At 40.4% G+C, this 18,760-nt stretch overlaps 1 protein-coding gene and 1 long non-coding RNA gene across 5 annotated transcripts in view; one reads left to right on the top strand and one right to left on the bottom strand.

Moving 5' to 3' along the window:
- Positions 1 to 120: 120 nt before the first annotated feature.
- On the bottom strand, positions 121 to 1,109 carry LOC307019701. Its single transcript, XR_013802726.1, has 3 exons — positions 1,013 to 1,109; positions 433 to 660; positions 121 to 252 (listed from the first exon to the last, which is right to left on the bottom strand). It is a non-coding gene; the product is annotated as an uncharacterized lncRNA (long non-coding RNA).
- A 14,509-nt stretch (positions 1,110 to 15,618) lies between these two features.
- Positions 15,619 to 18,760, top strand: part of LOC307019692 (polypyrimidine tract-binding protein 2-like) — a 26,418-nt gene continuing 23,276 nt past the window's right edge. The window contains exons 1-3 of one of the 4 annotated variants that reach the window (XM_079650740.1): positions 15,619 to 15,752; positions 17,144 to 17,165; positions 18,277 to 18,328. In XM_079650740.1, coding sequence (XP_079506866.1) covers positions 15,745 to 15,752; positions 17,144 to 17,165; positions 18,277 to 18,328 — 82 coding nt within the window. In that variant the 5' untranslated portion in view covers positions 15,619 to 15,744. The other 3 variants (XM_079650739.1, XM_079650741.1, XM_079650742.1) reach the window with 3 other exon arrangements.

Here is an 18,760-nt window from a genome sequence, read left to right as displayed (position 1 = left end):
TAGGTAGACAAAATGTTTGGAAATGCATGTGTATGCGAACACATAGTGCGAACACACTATGATTGTGATTAATTGTATTGATCGTCACCAAACTGAGGCCACTCAAAACCTTTGTAAATTCCTCCTCCTTCTTCTGGGAATTGTCTTCTGATGGCAGACACAACACATGAGGGTAAGGGCTTCCTAATGTGCCTGCCTAGAACTCCATAGGCCCAGCGGATGACCTGCCTGTAAGCTGTGTAGCGGTATTGCCTGGGGATAGGGACACAATATCTACAGGTAAACTTGATAGCCTTGTTAACATCATCAACAAGTGTTATATAGTATATAATCTACAGGTTCTGGGTTTTGAAACCTGCTAAACACTCGGGGTCAATAGCAACTGTATTATCTTTAAAAGTATTTATCTTTTTAATTGTAATCTAATCATACTCATGTCTGCTGGCCTGAAGCGGGCCATGCTCCTGCCTGAAGTTCATGTAAGCTATCTGTAGCACAAAGGGATTCAGACAGCATGCTTCAAAGCCTGGGTGCAGTGTCAGGCATGTTATGTCTGGTCTGGAGGTGAGGTTCTCCACCAGGGCCCAGAAGGGATCCACCTCCCTGCAGCACATGCTCTCCACAGCTGAGGTCATGGGCTGGCATTCCCCACACAAGCACCTACAAAACAAAACGTTTATCAGGAAACCGTATTACATCTCTCTCCCCCCCTTCGCTGCTCTCTCCCTCCCCTCCGGTACACAGCACCGTAAGACGTAGTGTGGATTTGCATTAGGTAACGCGAGATACGGCTGATACTTGCGCATTAGTTTCTGTTATGGATCATCATCAACAGTCCTGCCAGTAACGTTACTATATTATCAATGCTACTTTAGTTATAGGCTGATATATGATAGTGTAAACTGTGTTCGTTATTCTCCCGTCCAGGAGAGAAGCTTTAAAAGGAGACTAAATGGAGTCTCTGTGAAGGTTCAATTGGGTACTTTAATTAAAAAAGGCGCGGGTATCTCACAAGCATGATATTGTTCAGTCAGACAAACAGCTGTGATCCGCTCCTCGTTCGGGAAGAGAAGAGAGCGAGCCCCTGGTTTCCAGCTGCTCGATCTCCTCTGCTGGCTCATCCTTGTCAGCCGCTTGGCGCAGCTGGAGGCCGGTCCTCCAAGTTTTAATCACTCCCGTTATTGCGTTTAAACAGAGGATTCAGACCTTTTACATTCAACATGTAAATAAACACGCCTCTCCTCCTCATATTCTCTTTCATCACTTTTCATTTAACACATTTTACCGGCTATAAATCGTGTTTTCCGTAAAGCCTGAAGTCAAGCTACTGTTGGTATTTCGGAGATCTCTTCCGAAATAGCTTTTCAAAATAAACTCTAATCACAAGCGGAAACTAACCGGAAGTATTTTCACAATGAAAGCTTGACATCAGACATTGTGCGCGAAAACTTCTGTTTTTTCAGTATAAATCAGCATTTTAACTGATGGCATGTTTAAACTAAATTATGCCATAAAACATTGATTTTAATTTCTAACAATAGCTAACTTTACAATGTTGTGATGTGACGTTAGCTAGGGTGACCATATTTTGATTTCCAAAAAAGAGGACATGCTGCCCCCAGCCTCGAGATACTTAATGATACTCAACGTTTACTCAAAGATGCCTTATTGTTTTAAAGTATGCCTCCTCTGTATGGATATACAATTATTATTTATATTATTTTACTGTATATAACACAATAATATCTCTCTATAACCAAAGACACACCAAACCAAGGTTACTCAACAATCAACATGCTCCATTATGCCTAGAATTATCTCTGACAAATCTCAAATGCACAAGAATAACTTAAACATCATCCTGTAACAAAATAATAGCTCTCTTTTCAAGTCTTACTAGACAAAAAATAAATAACTAAATATATGAAATTGTAGAAAATAGAAAATCCAGCTTTAACAAATAATCTCTTTGTATCTTGTCAATGTAAACAATAAAACAGTAACCTCACAAAGATACTAATGTAATTATTTTAAAAGTGCACTATGCAGTTTTGGATTTCACATTTGCATAATTGCCATTAGTGAACATAACATAACATAACATTTGATTACCTAAATCAAACCAAACACATTTTGAGGCACCATGAACCAAATACAAGCCTACTTTAAATGTTTGTAAACACAATTCCAGGCCCTGTCATTGTAAACAACCACAGTGAAACGACAACTTTTCACATATTTCTAGCTTCAAACTGTTTTCTAGGGTCCCAATTTAAAATTAAAAGTTAAAAGTTTCTCTCCCACAGCTACATAGCTTTCTCTCTCTGCATAGCTGCATACTTCAATCTTCTTCATCCTGCTTTTCTTCTTCATCCTCCTTGTCTGCCCATCGATATTTTGCTGTGGAGCTGATCTTTCCAAGCAGTTTTCGGTTGCTCAACAAATAAGCATGAAAGTCTTTGCAAGACATGTCTTTCAAATTGTATTGCACAAATAGAATTCCCTTCAGTGACTCAACAGACAGCTGGTTCCTCTCCTTGGTCCACTGGCTCTGCATCAGTGAGAAAACCCTCTCAAGATTTGCATTGTGAGAGGGAAGTGCAAAGACAAACTGTGCAATCTTCAGTAGTTCTGAGTAACATGCAATGCTTTTGGCCTTCTCAAAATATTTGGTCCACTTCTGGTGCACCTGCATTCCACTGAACTCCTCATCACGGTTGCACCTTTCTGTGAATCTCTTCAGATTGGTGACCTGGTCAAAACACTTGACATCATCAATTACCACCCCCTTCTCTCCTAGGAACTTGATGCAGGCCTCCACATCATTCCACTCTGGTGGCTCACTCAGATCCATCCACGTGAATGTGGAGAACTCTTCCATGGGAGTCATCCACTTCTCCAGATACTCCAGACATGTACTGTACAGGCCTTGCACATCAGCACAGAACTGGTCATATTCCTTACCAAGTCCATCACTACGCTTTTGTGCCAGTAGTCCCTTAACTTTAAGGGACATGAAGTTGTTGCTCTTGCGTTCAAGAAGAATGGTGTGGATGCTGTTCATGATTTTCTTTACCTCCATAATGGAGTTCTTCTCCTTTTCCATGTCTTGAATGTGGGTGTGGAACGCAGACATGAGTGAGTGCATGTGTGAAAAAAAATAAAAAATGAGTCAGTGCATGTGCCAGAGGTAGATCTCACTGAATTCGTTTTCAAAAAACTTATTGATCACTATGGGTGGTTTTTGCAGAGACAGAAAGAATGCCTTTAAGGCTGGAAACATCTGTATCATCCTCTCAATGCCTGGGAACAATGACAGCCACCTTGTCTTGCTGTGAGAAAGCATCCTTCTGTATTCAATGTCAACAAAATCACAATACTCCTTCAGGCTCTCAGTGCACAGAGTGTAAATGTGGAAGTACTGGTAGATTTTGAACATGATATTCTCAAGGTCAATATCTATTGTGTCTGCCCCATGATGAACACAATTATTGGACAACCCACACCGATCAGAGTGTTCTTCTGCAGCAACCTCTTCAAATTTGCAAACACATTCTTTGCCCCTTCATCACGTCGGATTCCTCCAAAGTTTGTGTTGCAATTGTCGCCAGTAAATGCAATGCATTTTTCAGACAAATTGTTTTTTGCCAATATTTCAATGAGATCTTGTGCAATGGTTTCTGCTGTCTCATTTGGTGTGTCTTTAACCTCGATTAATTTTGTTTGCATGCCACCCCTCTTCCAGTCAAAGTACTGGATTATGATTGGGAATATTTTCACTGCTCCGTGGTTACTCCCGTCTGTAGAAACACCACAGTACTGGATTTCTTTGAGTGCTTCATGTGCGACATCTATCGAGTGGGGCGCTATAACACCATTGACAATGGCTTCGGTTTTAGTGCGTGCACTACTGAATTTTTGGGCAGTGTCAGAGTCTGGAAATGCTTTTTTTAGCAAGGCACTTGTGCAATCCATAGATCTGTAGCTGTTGTCATCTTTCACAGTTTGAAATGCAAACGCACCCTCCGCTGCATTTACAGCATCCTCTGTTTTGCCTGGTCTAACAAAGAAGTCTTTCAACTTTGCCGACAAACTCTCACCTTGCACAGCTTTCCTATGTTTGTCTTTGTCCATGTGCGCTTTAGGATCGCCTGCACCTTTATTGGACACACACACATATGTGCAAGCTTTGCACACGGTGCACTCCGCCTCCCATTTGTTCCGACCGGGTCGGTACATTTGGAATTTCTTCTGCAATTCATCTGTAAAAGTACATTTGCGCTTTGGCATTGTGAATGTGAGCTGCGGTCCGCTCTGTCCCCTTCCTCTGTTTGTGTGTCAGCGTAGTTGTAGAGCCGCCCACAAAGCTTCAGACTCAGGGATTACGTCACACACGCAACAGAGTACCGTAGTATTCTGTGCAATGCGCCAGTCAATTTAAGTACATGCAAACAGTCCGCGAAACCCGGACATTTTCATGAATTTATAAACCCCCCCCGGACGACCCGGACAGGGCGTGAAAAGAGGACATGTCCGGGCAAAAGAGGACGTTTGGTCACCCTACGTTAGCTAACATTCTGTAGCTAACGCCGGTCACTCACCAATATAGCTGCCCAGTTCTCCACTGGTTCTCCTCACACCACAGCTCAATTTCTCTCCGATGGCCGTTATTTCTTCTAATCCTTGGCTGCTCCTGGTCTCTTGGACGCCTAGCAGGCTCATAATTATAAGGTTGTGGTCCGTGAAGGATTATTTGAATTATTTGAAGGATTAAAGTAACGTGTTATGGCAGGAAAGTTAAATCTGGTATATTCATTTTAATGTCACCTTATATATATTCATGTGTGTTAAATTTGAAGGGACAAAGTATATTTTCCCTCCCCAATATATTGAGGTGAAGTCTTTGTGTTTAGAGAAGGATGGGAGCAGGGGACATCCTAATTTGGGGATAGCTCCAAGACTCTGGAATGTTTCCCTCGTAAAAGAAGGGGGTGCGTTACACATGCTTGGGGCAAATATGTGTGTTTTCATTGCAGTAAATATATGTGCTACATGATTACTGTTCAACTATACCTCTGTTATTATTCTTTCATGTGTGGGTACTAAATGGCTACAAACATTGTGGAGAAATTAGCTTAAACATGTTTTATTACTCTATATGAAATGGAAGCAGTTTTTTATGATAGGGACGAGAGAGCATTTTCAGCATGTCAATTATCAGGGAAATCTACTTGTTTTCAATAGACGTGTGTGGTTAATTACTTTGTATTAATAATAACAGTATGTGTAAAGGAAGCTGGAAATATACAATGTGAAACCTTTTATTTGAAGTAAAGATGTGAACGATAGCTCAAACAAATGGAAAGGCTGTAGGACAAATGAGTGTGTTCTCTATATTAGGCCTGTGTGAAGTTTGACTATTTGAAAAGCATCTCTAATACTGCTTAAGAGCATAGGTAATGTGTTCCTCGTTATTATTGATATGAAAGTGATTTACATGTATTACGTATATTTAGCCAACTATAACAACTATATCTTAAAACATACTTTTAACTTGTGTGTGGTAACCTGAAGGGGGGAAGATGGACTCAGGGACAAAGGGCCATAAAGGGGATGTGTGTGTGCTGGCTACAAGATGTGAAATAAGATAAGGAAACTTGTTGTTGAGAGCAAGTTCGTACCAGACACCAATTCATCAAACTGAAAGAGACTTTTTGTTTCCGGGTTTCTTCTGCTGTGTCGCACTGATTGGGTGCGACAGGCCATGTGTTGGTCTCTGCCAATAAGATGACCTCTGGGGGAAAGCACGCACACACCTCCTCCTGTGTTTTAGTATGAAAGCCTGTGTTTTCCTTTGGTTCGCGCTCTTGTTTTTGACCGGCCGTTCCTGAGACCTGTCTCACACGTGCTAGAACCTGAGCCCGGAGTACTCTGCAGAGTGCTTCGTGATTCCTTTGTATTTGTATTGTTACCTTGTATCATTAAAACAAGATTATTGTTTCACTTGCATTCTGGTGTTTCTTAATCCCTTCCTTTTTACGAATTTACCCAGCTTATCAAACGACACGCGGAGACGAGGTTGGTTTTAAACATCCTCCAAATCTCCAACAAGTGGTGACCCCGACGTGTCTGAGTGGGGTGTTTTCGGGGAAGAGACCACCAGCAGCAAGCGGACGGAATAGTCCAGGGCTAAACATCTCGGCTTCTTCTGACAACTAACAACAGAGCTCTGACAATAACAGGTAAACAGATGCCAGCTTAATTCGAAATCTGTGATTTGACCATATTCCAAATTTTAGGGTTGTCAGACGAAGTTTACAGTGTTTTTATAGTAACAATGCAAATGCGTGTTTTAGTTACAATAGCATATTAAGTGCCTGCAGGCCAGAAGGGTATTAAAGTCCCTGCCTTGAAGAGTGGAGGTATCAAGTCCCCACAGTTGAAATAGGATATTAAGTTCCTAACGGGCCAGAAGGGCATTAAAGTCCCTGGCTTGAGAAGTGGAGGTATCGAGTCCCCACAGTTGAAATAGGATATTAAGTTCCTAACGGGCCAGAAGGGCATTAAAGTCCCTGGCTTGAGAAGTGGAGGTATCGAGTCCCCACAGTTAGACTGCCTGGAGTAGTCAAATGGTTGTATTAAGTCTCCATATAAGACTGACTCAAAATAACGAATCCACAGCTCGACGGGGCTGGAGATGAGTTATTTTTTATAAGTGATCCAAAGGAGAGTAACGCAAACTTCAGAAAGTCATTCTGAAGTGACCGGGCCTCACTATATCCTTTGGTGTGTTGTGAATATTTACTGGTAACAAGGACAGTAAGTCAGATGAATAGATACGAAGTCATAATGAAGGGAGAATTTTAACGAGAGGAGCGTGAGTTAAGAGCTTACGAGGACAGTGGGTTCAAGCAGAATTTTTTTGAATAAAAGGATAGCAGAAGTGTTAATTGTTGAAAGAAGCCCCCTTTTCCAAAGGAGGCTGAGAGCTACAGCAGGGGAAAGAGAAGGGGGTGTCAGTATTTGTCTGTGAGAGTTCCCCCCACCCTTTTTCCTCTCGAGAGCAGCAGCAGCAGCCCGGAGTGTGTCTGCTTGCTTTTTTCTCTAGTGATCTGAAGTTGGAGTGAAATACATAGAAAATTAACAGATCAAGGTGTGATTTTAAGTGGTAGATATATTGAAATAAATAAGAAACAATGATTTGCTGCTATTTAAATATAGTCTTTGAGAACTGATTGATACCGTTGCATTGCGTTGTGAATTTCATGGTATTTGTCATTAACTAAGGATTGTACTTAATTATATTCCAAGGGGAAAATTATATTAAATACAGGAACAAAAGAGTAGAAAGTAAAGAGAAGGTTTTTGTAAGTTTGTCAGAGGGAATCTGTTAATGTTTAAGCATGACAGAGGTCCTGCACGAGGTTTTGCTCCAGCCATCTCACACGGTTACACAAAGGGGTGATTTATGAGAAACTTGTGGTCAGGAGAAATGAGATGTTTTGGAAAGTAGACAGAGAGAGAGAGAAAAGTAAGGTTGTTGCTAAAATATAGAGAGTAAAAGTTATATAAAGTTAACTACTATTCGGGAGAATGTCATATTGTTGAATGAGTTACCTAAAATAAGTGAAGATGGTGAAATAGTTTGATTAAGGATACAACCGGTAACTACTGATTAAATACACAGTGATGGTGTACATGAACATTGAGAGTAGATTAAGTTGTTTTGTTCTTCATGCTTTTCACCAGAAGTCATTTGAATTGTTATTATTTTTAAGTAGTGTTGTTTTGTGTTATATTTCTAGACTATAATGTACCCACATGCATGTGGTTTCTTTGTCCCAGTTCATTTTAAAGTCAGCCGCCTCATGGCTAAATCTATTTGACCCCATGAGGTCAAGAGTCATTCTGTTAGACCACCATCTTGTGAAAAACAAATCATTGTTCTTTTGTCACATTTTGAATTAGAAAAGAGTTCATTTTGCTAGATCAATTTATCTATAAATGTTGTAGTGGGAGTTTTGTGTTTGCTAACATTTTTAGGAACGACAACACCAGGAGATGAGTAAACTCAAGAATCCGTGGAGTGTAAATACATTGAGAAAAACACATTTTTATACTCTAACTTTTTGCACATCATAGACAAGGAATTCAGACAATATAAATAAATATTCACCAAAAGTAATAAGTAAAATGGAAAGTAGACATAGGCCTACACTTGAGTCAAATTATATTACTGTGATCTGATCAGTGTGCTCTGCAGGTTTACTATTGTTCTAAGTAACAGTGGGATTTAAAATATTGGAGAAAGTATGGAGATGTTCTTTCGTAGTGTGTGAAATATGTGATGCTTGAAACAGGTATTTCAATTTATGGAAGAAAATGGTTTCCTGAAAGAGTCAGGTTGGGTAGATATGTAACAATGGATGAAACGATTTATAGAGGGAGTTTTTGTAATATCATTAGTAGACATTAATGGTGTTGTTTAGATGGCATTTAGTAACTAAGACAGATAGTATGATTAGAAAGAGACAGATTGGAAAGGGTTGGATTGATTCAATCTCAGTGTGCTAGATTTCTTATGGATAATGCGTCCCGGGACCTGGACTCCCCCTCTGAGTTAGAAAGGCTACGACCCCGTCCCTCCAAGCAGACAAAAGATCTAACCCAAAAGGAGGCTCATCCTTCTCCATCAAACAGACAGAGAACCGGAGCTGAACCGTCTCCACCTGAGGCATCCAGAACCAAACCGCTTGCTGACATACAGAAATACTCTCATCAGTCCCTCAGACAGGGCATGAAGCTGAGCCACGAGATTTGGCACAGGAGCAGAGTGGGGGACATGAGAGCAGAATCCGCCCTCCATGAAGCAGCAGAGAGGCTGTAAAGGGGAGATGAAATGCAAAGCAGTGCAAGAACAGTGGCATGATGTGGGCTGCAGATGTGACTGGGCCAACGGCTGCCTAAAACAGTTACAGCGGATGGATTCAAGAGCTGATGGACTGAAGAGAAGACAGAATCAGAGGAGTTGGCATAGTCGATTTGAAGTGAGGAGGTCGGGGTCACGGCTTGAGACAACCAGGGGAGGAGAAAAGGAAAACGGGAATGAGTGAGTTTACACATAAACACACTTATTCACAAAACGCACATAGAAGACACCACATTTAAAGAACTTGAATTGACTTGATAAATAAGTAAAGATAAAAAGAGGTATTAACCATGAATTAATCGATTGGTAAATTCAAAATAGCAGTAAAGAGGAAACTATTAATGTAAAATGAGAAAATTATCCTAAAAACACACTGAGGGTTAAAGGGGGAGACATTAGGGAAATATGCACTACACTTTAAGCAGGGGGTGTTTTGGAGTAGCTCAGTGTAGAACCATATTCTTCAATCTTTCCATCATATTAATAAATCATTCTTCAAGAGATTTTTATTCATGTGTGAATAAAGTAGTGATCTCATTTGTTACAATATTGATTTCACCATTGTGGCATAGTTATTACCATAGGAGGGCTTTAGGATGGAAACTGTTTTTAATCCTTGGTAAAGTAAAGGGTGATGGTTGCATGTTCGGACACCCAAGGTTCCACACACTGCTAAAGAGTTTAACATTGTTTTTAAGTAGACCAGAATTGAAGATAAATGAGTATAATGAGCTATGAAATGCAGAGCTACACAGATCCTAGTAATGTTTTGACTTAAGATAATAGTTATGTACACAAGTTTCTGAATTAGATTTCTTAGACATTTTAATACTACTTAGTTGTAAATAAATTGCAGTAGTAGTAGTACTATTATGAAGTGAGTTTTGTACCAAGTTGCAGGAAATGTGGGAAGCAGCCGTCCCGATGACAAGTTAGAGATATCTGACTTAAGGTGGTAATCGTGAATTGATAAATGATGGCGCTCCATATATGACTGATTTTTGTAGACAAAGGATACTGGCCTGTGCTGAAATATCAAAGTCTCTGCAGAGCACGACACATGGCCAATGAAATTGAGACCAAATGACCTTTGACCCTGACTGACAGTGTGACTTGAGAACAGCACTATCAATGACTGACTCTGGGGCTGACCAAACTTGACTTTACTACCTGACAGTGTGGGTGTGAATGAATTTCTGCATGTGATCAGTGTAACTGCATGATTCTAAAACAATAACTAACCGAGCATGTCTTTGGACTAATACATTATTTTGGAGCTCCATGGGAAACACAGGTTTCCTATAATTCCACACATTTGGAAAAACGCACATGTGACCCGTTTCTAATTCCCAGAGGAGTTGGCGGTTTGCAAATGTAAAACTCAAACAAAAATCTAAAGATTCTGTTTCTTTTAGGACTGCCAGCTGGAAATGAACACTTATTTTCCCTGGAGTGTTTACTGTGAAAGATGATGGATATACTTTTGTGAATGATGTTTGGTATTTTCTTATAACCACTGGTTACCTGAAGGTTTTCTTCCCATACAGAAGTTTGTTACACATGTATACATGTGTAAAAAGGGGGAGTGTGGGATATTTTCATTTAGGGACTGGAAGAAACCTGCCGCCCCAACTCAGATGTTCAATCTGACCATTGATTGACAGTTTTAGATTTAACCTGCTCCATATCTGGGGATAAGATAATGTTTGATTAATGTTGACATGTTTCTAATATTGATTGAGTTATAACAGGTAACACAGATGCAGAATCAGTGGCCAAGGGGCTACTGAGAGAGGTAATTCCAGAATGAGAATGAGAAGGTGAACTGTGATAATGAAAACAATTTTGTAATATTTCAACAGGTATTAAAGTAACTGAGGTTTGAAATGTAGAAAGAACATATTAAAGCTAAGTTAAAACATAGTAATGTAATGAGATAGAATTTAATTTAGACAACATCTTGTAACTAGCCTGGTAAAGAAGTAAAAGCCATAGACTGTTTAGATCATTATGGGGATGTACATTTAATTTAAAGTCATAATAGAAAGACATTTGATGACAGTATGTTGAATTTCTGTATTCATTTTTCAGCTTGATAATATCCAAGCAGTGACAGGTAGAAGCAGTCTCGCCTGGAAATTATTCACTTTGTCAGTATCATGATTTTAGTTGTTTTTAATCCATAACATTAGTGTGTTCCATTACCAGAGACATTAGCAGTTCATATTATATTTAGATTTTAAATGGGATCTCAAGGATTTCATTTATAATAACACAGATGCTTGTCAGGAATTCAGAGCTATTGAGATATGTTATTTAGTTCACCTGAAGATGTTGGGGTTTATTTTGTTGACACAGGCCAAGTATTAGAATTCTGAAGCGGCCTACCAGTGGTGGGTCAAACACCTGAGGGGCCAGAAGCACTGAGCGTAGACTTGAGGGGTGGGTATCAGACTTCTCCACACAGGTTGCTGACGCCAAAAGGGGGACCCGAGGAGCAGGAGGCCGACACAGCGGAGTTCGTCTGGCTGAAGGTTGTCAGGCCTACGTGACTCAACCCCAGGTTCTCCGGCCTCTACAGAGTGACCCAGAGGACATCTCATGCCGTCCGCCGAGGAGCAAAGGGGGACATCTGGTACTACTGGAGCCAGTGTGCGGCGAGGAACACTCCGGCTAGGACCTTGGAGGACATCAGGATGGACCTGGCTATCGTCAACGCGGACATCCCTACAGCAGACGACTTGGAAGCAGGCATCAGCGGACTGGAGGAGAAGGACCTCGCGGACATCCCTACAGCAGACGACTTGGAAGCTGGCATCAGCGGGCTGGGGGACTTCTCGAGGCAGCAGAGGAGTCTACTTCTCTCTGATCAGATTAATCAGTTCCACCTTTGAAGGAAAGGCCGCATCTCCCCCTCCCTATCAGCTGCCCTTGTTGGCGTATTCCGCTGAGGGGGAGGGGGGGGGGCCCTGATGATTCAACAACACGCAAGGATGCTGCTTTCTGGCACTCAGGCTCTCACTCTGATAGTTTCTTCACTGTCATTGGAGGTTGTTTTCTGTTCTCAAGGGTTTAATGAAGGGGGACAGACACAGTATCAAAGAATGACAGTAGTTTGTTTCAAATGTCGTATGTGTGTTGGTCTCGTGAGGCGAGACCAAAAAGGGGGAATTGAAGGATTATTTGAATTATTTGAAGGATTAAAGTAACGTGTTATGGCAGGAAAGTTAAATCTGGTATATTCATTTTAATGTCACCTTATATATATTCATGTGTGTTAAATTTGAAGGGACAAAGTATATTTTCCCTCCCCAATATATTGAGGTGAAGTCTTTGTGTTTAGAGAAGGATGGGAGCAGGGGACATCCTAATTTGGGGATAGCTCCAAGACTCTGGAATGTTTCCCTCGTAAAAGAAGGGGGTGCGTTACACATGCTTGGGGCAAATATGTGTGCTTTCATTGCAGTAAATATATGTGCTACATGATTACTGTTCAACTATACCTCTGTTCTTATTCTTTCATGTGTGGGTACTAAATGGCTACAAACATTGTGGAGAAATTAGCTTAAACATGTTTTATTACTCTATATGAAATGGAAGCAGTTTTTTATGATAGGGACGAGAGAGCATTTTCAGCATGTCAATTATCAGGGAAATCTACTTGTTTTCAATAGACGTGTGTGGTTAATTACTTTGTATTAATAATAACAGTATGTGTAAAGGAAGCTGGAAATATACAATGTGAAACCTTTTATTTGAAGTAAAGATGTGAACGATAGCTCAAACAAATGGAAAGGCTGTAGGACAAATGAGTGTGTTTTCTATATTAGGCCTGTGTGAAGTTTGACTATTTGAAAAGCATCTCTAATACTGCTTAAGAGCATAGGTAATGTGTTCCTCGTTATTATTGATATGAAAGTGATTTACATGTATTACGTATATTTAGCCAACTATAACAACTATATCTTAAAACATACTTTTAACTTGTGTGTGGTAACCTGAAGGGGGGAAGATGGACTCAGGGACAAAGGGCCATAAAGGGGATGTGTGTGTGTTGGCTACAAGATGTGAAATAAGATAAGGAAACTTGTTGTTGAGAGCAAGTTCGTACCAGACACCAAAAGGTGTCTGGTCTTCGTCAAACTGAAAGAGACTTTTTGTTTCCGGGTTTCTTCTGCTGTGTCGCACTGATTGGGTGCGACAGGCCATGTGTTGGTCTCTGCCAATAAGATGACCTCTGGGGGAAAGCACGCACACACCTCCTCCTGTGTTTTAGTATGAAAGCCTGTGTTTTCCTTTGGTTCGCGCTCTTGTTTTTGACCGGCCGTTCCTGAGACCTGTCTCACACGTGGTAGAACCTGAGCCCGGAGTACTCTGCAGAGTGCTTCGTGATTCCTTTGTATGTGTATTGTTACCTTGTATCATTAAAACAAGATTATTGTTTCACTTGCATTCTGGTGTTTCTTAATCCCTTCCTTTTTACGAATTTACCCAGCTTATCAAACGACACGCGGAGACGAGGTTGGTTTTAAACATCCTCCAAATCTCCAACATCCGTCATATGCATTCGAATATTCATGTTCAACTTCTTCTGTGTCTTCTGTGTCGAAACTAGCATTGGGATCCATGTTTATTAATACGTTACACCGGCCGCTCTCCCCCTTGTGTCCCCCGTGTTACGTCACACGCGGGAGGTCACGTGTCAAGGCTTTTTTATGCGGAAGTGAACATTTCTTACAAAAACGACGCCAGATGTCACTGTAGTGTATATTTCTGTATATGTTTTTGAAAATCTAGTGTATTCATCATTTTCCTACACATTTATTCACAGGTGTCTTTAACCTGGAAGTTGCTCTTTAAATGCACTTTGTGATGTGCCTGGTTAAAAAAAGATAACCTGAATGTTTGACTTCTAAAGCAAACAAATGTAATGCTACAACTGGGATTTTTTTTTTATGCACTTTGAGATGCCTCAGATTCTGTTAAATTAATTCTAATTGGTTGTGTTTTTATGCACTTTTTGACGTACCTTTGTTGGATGAACAATGAATAAAAATTGCATGGTTTTCATCGCAGTAATATGTGTTGGTTTAAAATGTGTCATTACCCGCTTTTTACAGGCTGCTGAATGTCTGGCCCAGCTGAATTTTGTAGTTATAAAATCTGGCCCAACTGAATGTGTAATTGAATAGCCCTGGGTACGCACTAAGCACAAAAACGGGAGAGACGAGAAACTGCGACACCGTTGGCAGAAGGAAGAATGGAGAGAAATATGTGGAAATAATACCATAAATAAAATGGTTGAGATGCACAGGCTGCAGTGGAGACGCTGCGCACAGCTGATCGCCAGCTGGCCAGCTGGGACACAAACCACCAAATGCAAAAACATAATTCAGATCCAGTCGTCATGACTCCAATCCGGAGGGATATTTCAAGGATACTACATCATCGAGTGCCACCGAAGGACTGTTCCAATCTCCAGCATACTTGGAATTCCACCGAGGCCGCGTACTTGGTTTGGGGGTAATTTCGAGGCTGCACATGGGTAGACTTCGCATCCTTCAAATCCCCACAATGCTTTGCGCACGGACGAATTTCCCCAAATCTGTGGCGGAAAATGTAAGGCGGGGGCTCTCATATTACACCTGCACACTTGCTAGCCTGTTCCACTCTTCGTTTTCCGAATGCCAGGAAGGATTCTTGCCTAGCTTCTGAAGGAAGTGACTCGGAAGACATGTGCTACCAAGCAAGCATCCTGGCGATTGAGAAATGGCCAGTATTTCTGAGGAAAAGTCAGCTGAAGTGGTGGCATAGTTGCCACTGCTTTACGTGTCGACAGCATGTTTGAACCTATTTGCAGCAGTAAATGTGGCTGTTTGACCACTGACGTTGCCATAACAACTCCTGAATTTAAATGTGCAACCTCTTTTTGTGACAGAGTTTTGCATGAAATTATAATTCTAATGAATGATATTCCTATTGACAGCTAGTTTCTATGTGAACATTATGAGATGGACAGAGATAGCCAGAGAGAATAGCCAGAGAGAATAAATGAAAAAGAGTTATGAAATACGATATGACAAAACGAGAATACAGTTTAAAAGGGGAGTGATTTGTAAAATATCCAGAAATAAAAATATGTTTACTGTTCTGTTTCATATGGGTGTTGAGAGATGTATCCATAGATCTCTTAATTTTGCTCTCAAAGTGCACCAGATTGATGCTTTTAACTTCAATATTTAAAAAAAAAATCTTCCCGGGGGAGCATGCCCCCGGACCCCACTAGAGGAGGTGAGGACCCCTCTAGAGGATGTTAGGTCTGTGGTGTTTACATGCTTATTTATACAATATGTGTGCTTATGCTAACATCATCAGACAGAAGTTGGTTCCGTGTTGTATGTAGTGAGAACACGCTAGAGTGAGGGGGGCCCCCAAGCCAAAGCTCGCTTAGGGCCCCCAAAAGTCTAGGGCCAGCCCTGATGGGCAGCATAGACAGGTATTTTCTGTGTTAGAGTTTTACTCGCTACAGGGTGTACTTTGAGGGTTTTTGAGGGTTTTTGACTCTGACTCGTTTACTTGCAAAAAAAGCTACATAACACACAAGGGGACGTGTACCGGAAAAGCATGCATGGGACCTTTAAAGCTATACAGGCTGGGCGTGGGCAATGAATGAGCACTAGGCGGCGGTAATGCATCTAATGTTGCTGTTGGTTCCCGGATGCCATTAAAAAAACGAAGAAGAAGAACGCCCATTTTGCTCGCATGCATCGAATTGAGCTGAATTATCATCAGACATAAAAGGACAACGAGCTGCAATGGACGGGTAAATGCCTTTTTTATTGCAATGAATGCTTCTAGTTACATTTCTTACAGCTGTGCTTGGATATGAACTTAATTGACTGCCCCCCGTGCTTCATTTAAGGGATGCTACCTGTTAGCTCAGCTGCGAACCTTGATACTGTAAACCACGAAGAACATGACGTTAGCTACAAGCCCCACCAAGAAATGCGGTCGACTAATGTTGTTTTGCTTGCAGAGAACAGTAAACTTATGGTAGGACACGGTTAAATGGCATTTAACGTATCATATGGTTCTCCTGACGGCAAAGTCATAGGAAGCAAGGTAGTTGCCAAAAAGCTGTTACTGTAGTTTAGCATCACCTTCTCTCGTGCGCCAGTTACCGTTAGCCTGAGATGAATGTAAAATAGTTAACAGTTCCTGTTAGGTTGAATGTTTGTGTGATAAAGCAGTTATTATTTAAGTTGGTGTAACAGTAAAGCAAAACAGCAGCTATGTGATAGTGATGCCATCTCTGACATGGTACGCGCACCTGTCAGTTAATTAAAGTCCTTTGTCTGGAGCTTACGTCACAAAAAGTTATTTACCATTAAGCAGAAGGTGATCTCCGTTACAAAATAATGAAACGACACATGGCAATTACATGTATCAGCTAGAGGCAAAAACAACTGATTTATTATAACTCTTACACATGTGTGGCGTAATTTTAAATACGGAATTATAATACATTGTGATCAGAGGTGGAAGAAGTACTCGGTACCAGATTTTAGGAATACTCTGCTACAAGTCCTGCATTCAAAATGTAAGTTAAGTAAAAGTAGAAAAGTATTAGCATCAAAATATAGTTAAAGTGGCTAAAGTAAAAGCAGTCATTTTGCAGATTGGTCCATTTCAGAATAATATATGTGATATGTTTTATAATGATTGATCATAAAGTGTTCTCAAAGCTGGTAAAGGTGGAGCTAGTTTGAATGACTTTGTATACTGCAGGGTAGCTTGAATGTGAACTCTAAATTACTCTAAAGTAACTAAAGGTATTCAATACATGTAGTGGATTAAAAGTACACCATTTACCTCTGAATGTTAGTGGAGTAGAAGTGCAACATAGCAAAAATATTCAAGTACAAGTCCCTCGAAATTGTACTTGTAGTGTCAGTACAGTACTTGAGTAAATGTACTTCTGATACTTTACTGATTGAGGTCTTCAGATTTTATTCTGAGTGATTTAAATAGCTAAGCCTTCATTATGATGTTTTGTTCATTCCTTTTACTGAGTGATGTCAAATGTTGAGCATGTATATCTAAACCTCTATTATGCATAACTTTGATCCAAATTGCTTTTCTTTAGTAACTAGGCCTAACATGGTTTGCTTTTCTTTATCTTTTGTCATTTCCCTGCATTCCCTCCATTTACAGTGATGTTGCAGTTGGTGTGAAGGCAAGCAGAATTTAATTTTACCATCTTTGACTTTGCACTCTTGCATTTTCTACATTGTTTTGTTCACATATGAAAAAAAAGATTGGCAATTGTTGCATTTTATTATAGGCTGGGGAAAATAAATTGTATACTATACAGATGTATAGTGTTGGCTGTGATTTTACAAAATACCATACTAAAAAGATTAATGTTAAACTGTGGAATGGTAGTATAACAGATGGTGTGACTTAACTAGGGATGGGTTTCTGAAATGTATCGATTCCCCGTTTTGATTCCAAAATTGTAAAAGAAAGAGGTCAAACGTTTAGATAGCAAAAATATCTTCATTCTTTTAAGCTTTAACTGACATTTTTACAAATAAAAAAATATACATGCAATACAAATATATTGCACAATAGCTGTGCACATTTTTAACTGAGCAATGCCTGTGTCAAGCTATTAACTTGCCACAGGCATTACACTGTGCCTTGTCTTTTTCTTTTTTAGTGTAGTGGAGCCACACTTTAGAGCGTTTACCGCGACCCATCTTTGGTGTTATGAAGTGACTAAGCTTTTCTACGGGAGGGCGGGGGGAGCCTCGCTGCGGGGAAACTGTGGACCTCTGTTGCCTGTCAGCAACTTACATGATGCCGTTTAAAAAAATGAAGGGCGGTGCCGGCCGTCACCGAGCCGGCCGTCAACGGCCCGCTGACGACCGGCCGATTTGTGATTCTCCAGAACACACAGATGGCCAGTCCGCCACTGGTTACCCTGTATTCCCCCGCGGCGCAGACGGACCCGGTGGAATACAGGGTCTATCGTGTTTAGGAACCGTTAAGGAGAACCGAAATTGTGTATTTTGTACGGTTACCCGGCATTTTCTTATCGGTTCTCATCTGGAACCGTGTTTCGGTTCCCAACCCTAGACTTAACTAAGATTAAAATAAAGTTTTTAGTAATTTTGTGCTTTTTTTGCTGCTGCATGTTACAATGTTTACGTTACAATGTGTACATTGCAGTTCAGACAAGCCAGGATGAATACAGTATGTTGTTTAATGTATGTTAGGTAGTTATTTTGTCACTAAGAATAAACATTTACTTTTTTTCCCTTTTTTTCCCCTTGTTTATCCAGAGAGGCTCAGAGGAGCTCAACATCTACAGCAGCAGCCCTACCTCTATGACTGGTAAATGTAATCCTTACACATCACAGCTGGAGTCAAGAGATTTAGAACATGGAGAAGTGGTTGAGAAGTGTTCCATTGGTGGTATATGTTTGTCAGTACTATCAGGATTCAAAAATGAGAAAGGCTGTCTAGGATTTTGATTATTGAATGACTATCCTGCACAGATGATCAGAAAACATTAGAATCATGAATAAAGGGAGCTGAACAAGCAGGGTACTGTATGTTATATATAAACCTTGCATACTGGATATGGATATGTTAAATAATTGTAAGGTTCTGTATTTGTAACCAAACAAATTAGATTGAAAGGGAATCTAGATTTTGCGGCTAGAAAATATAATCTTCTGATTCAACTACCACATTTTTTTTAAATACAAATTGAGGAGCTGGAACAAGGGAATATTTGTCATTTCTGCTGCTGAACTTGATTTT

The sequence above is a fragment of the Notothenia rossii genome (assembly GCF_949606895.1).
Source record: "Notothenia rossii genome assembly, chromosome: 9".
NCBI lineage: Eukaryota > Metazoa > Chordata > Actinopteri > Perciformes > Nototheniidae > Notothenia > Notothenia rossii.
The sequence above is the reverse complement of the archived record's forward strand: the minus strand, read 5'-3'. Positions and strand labels throughout refer to the sequence as shown.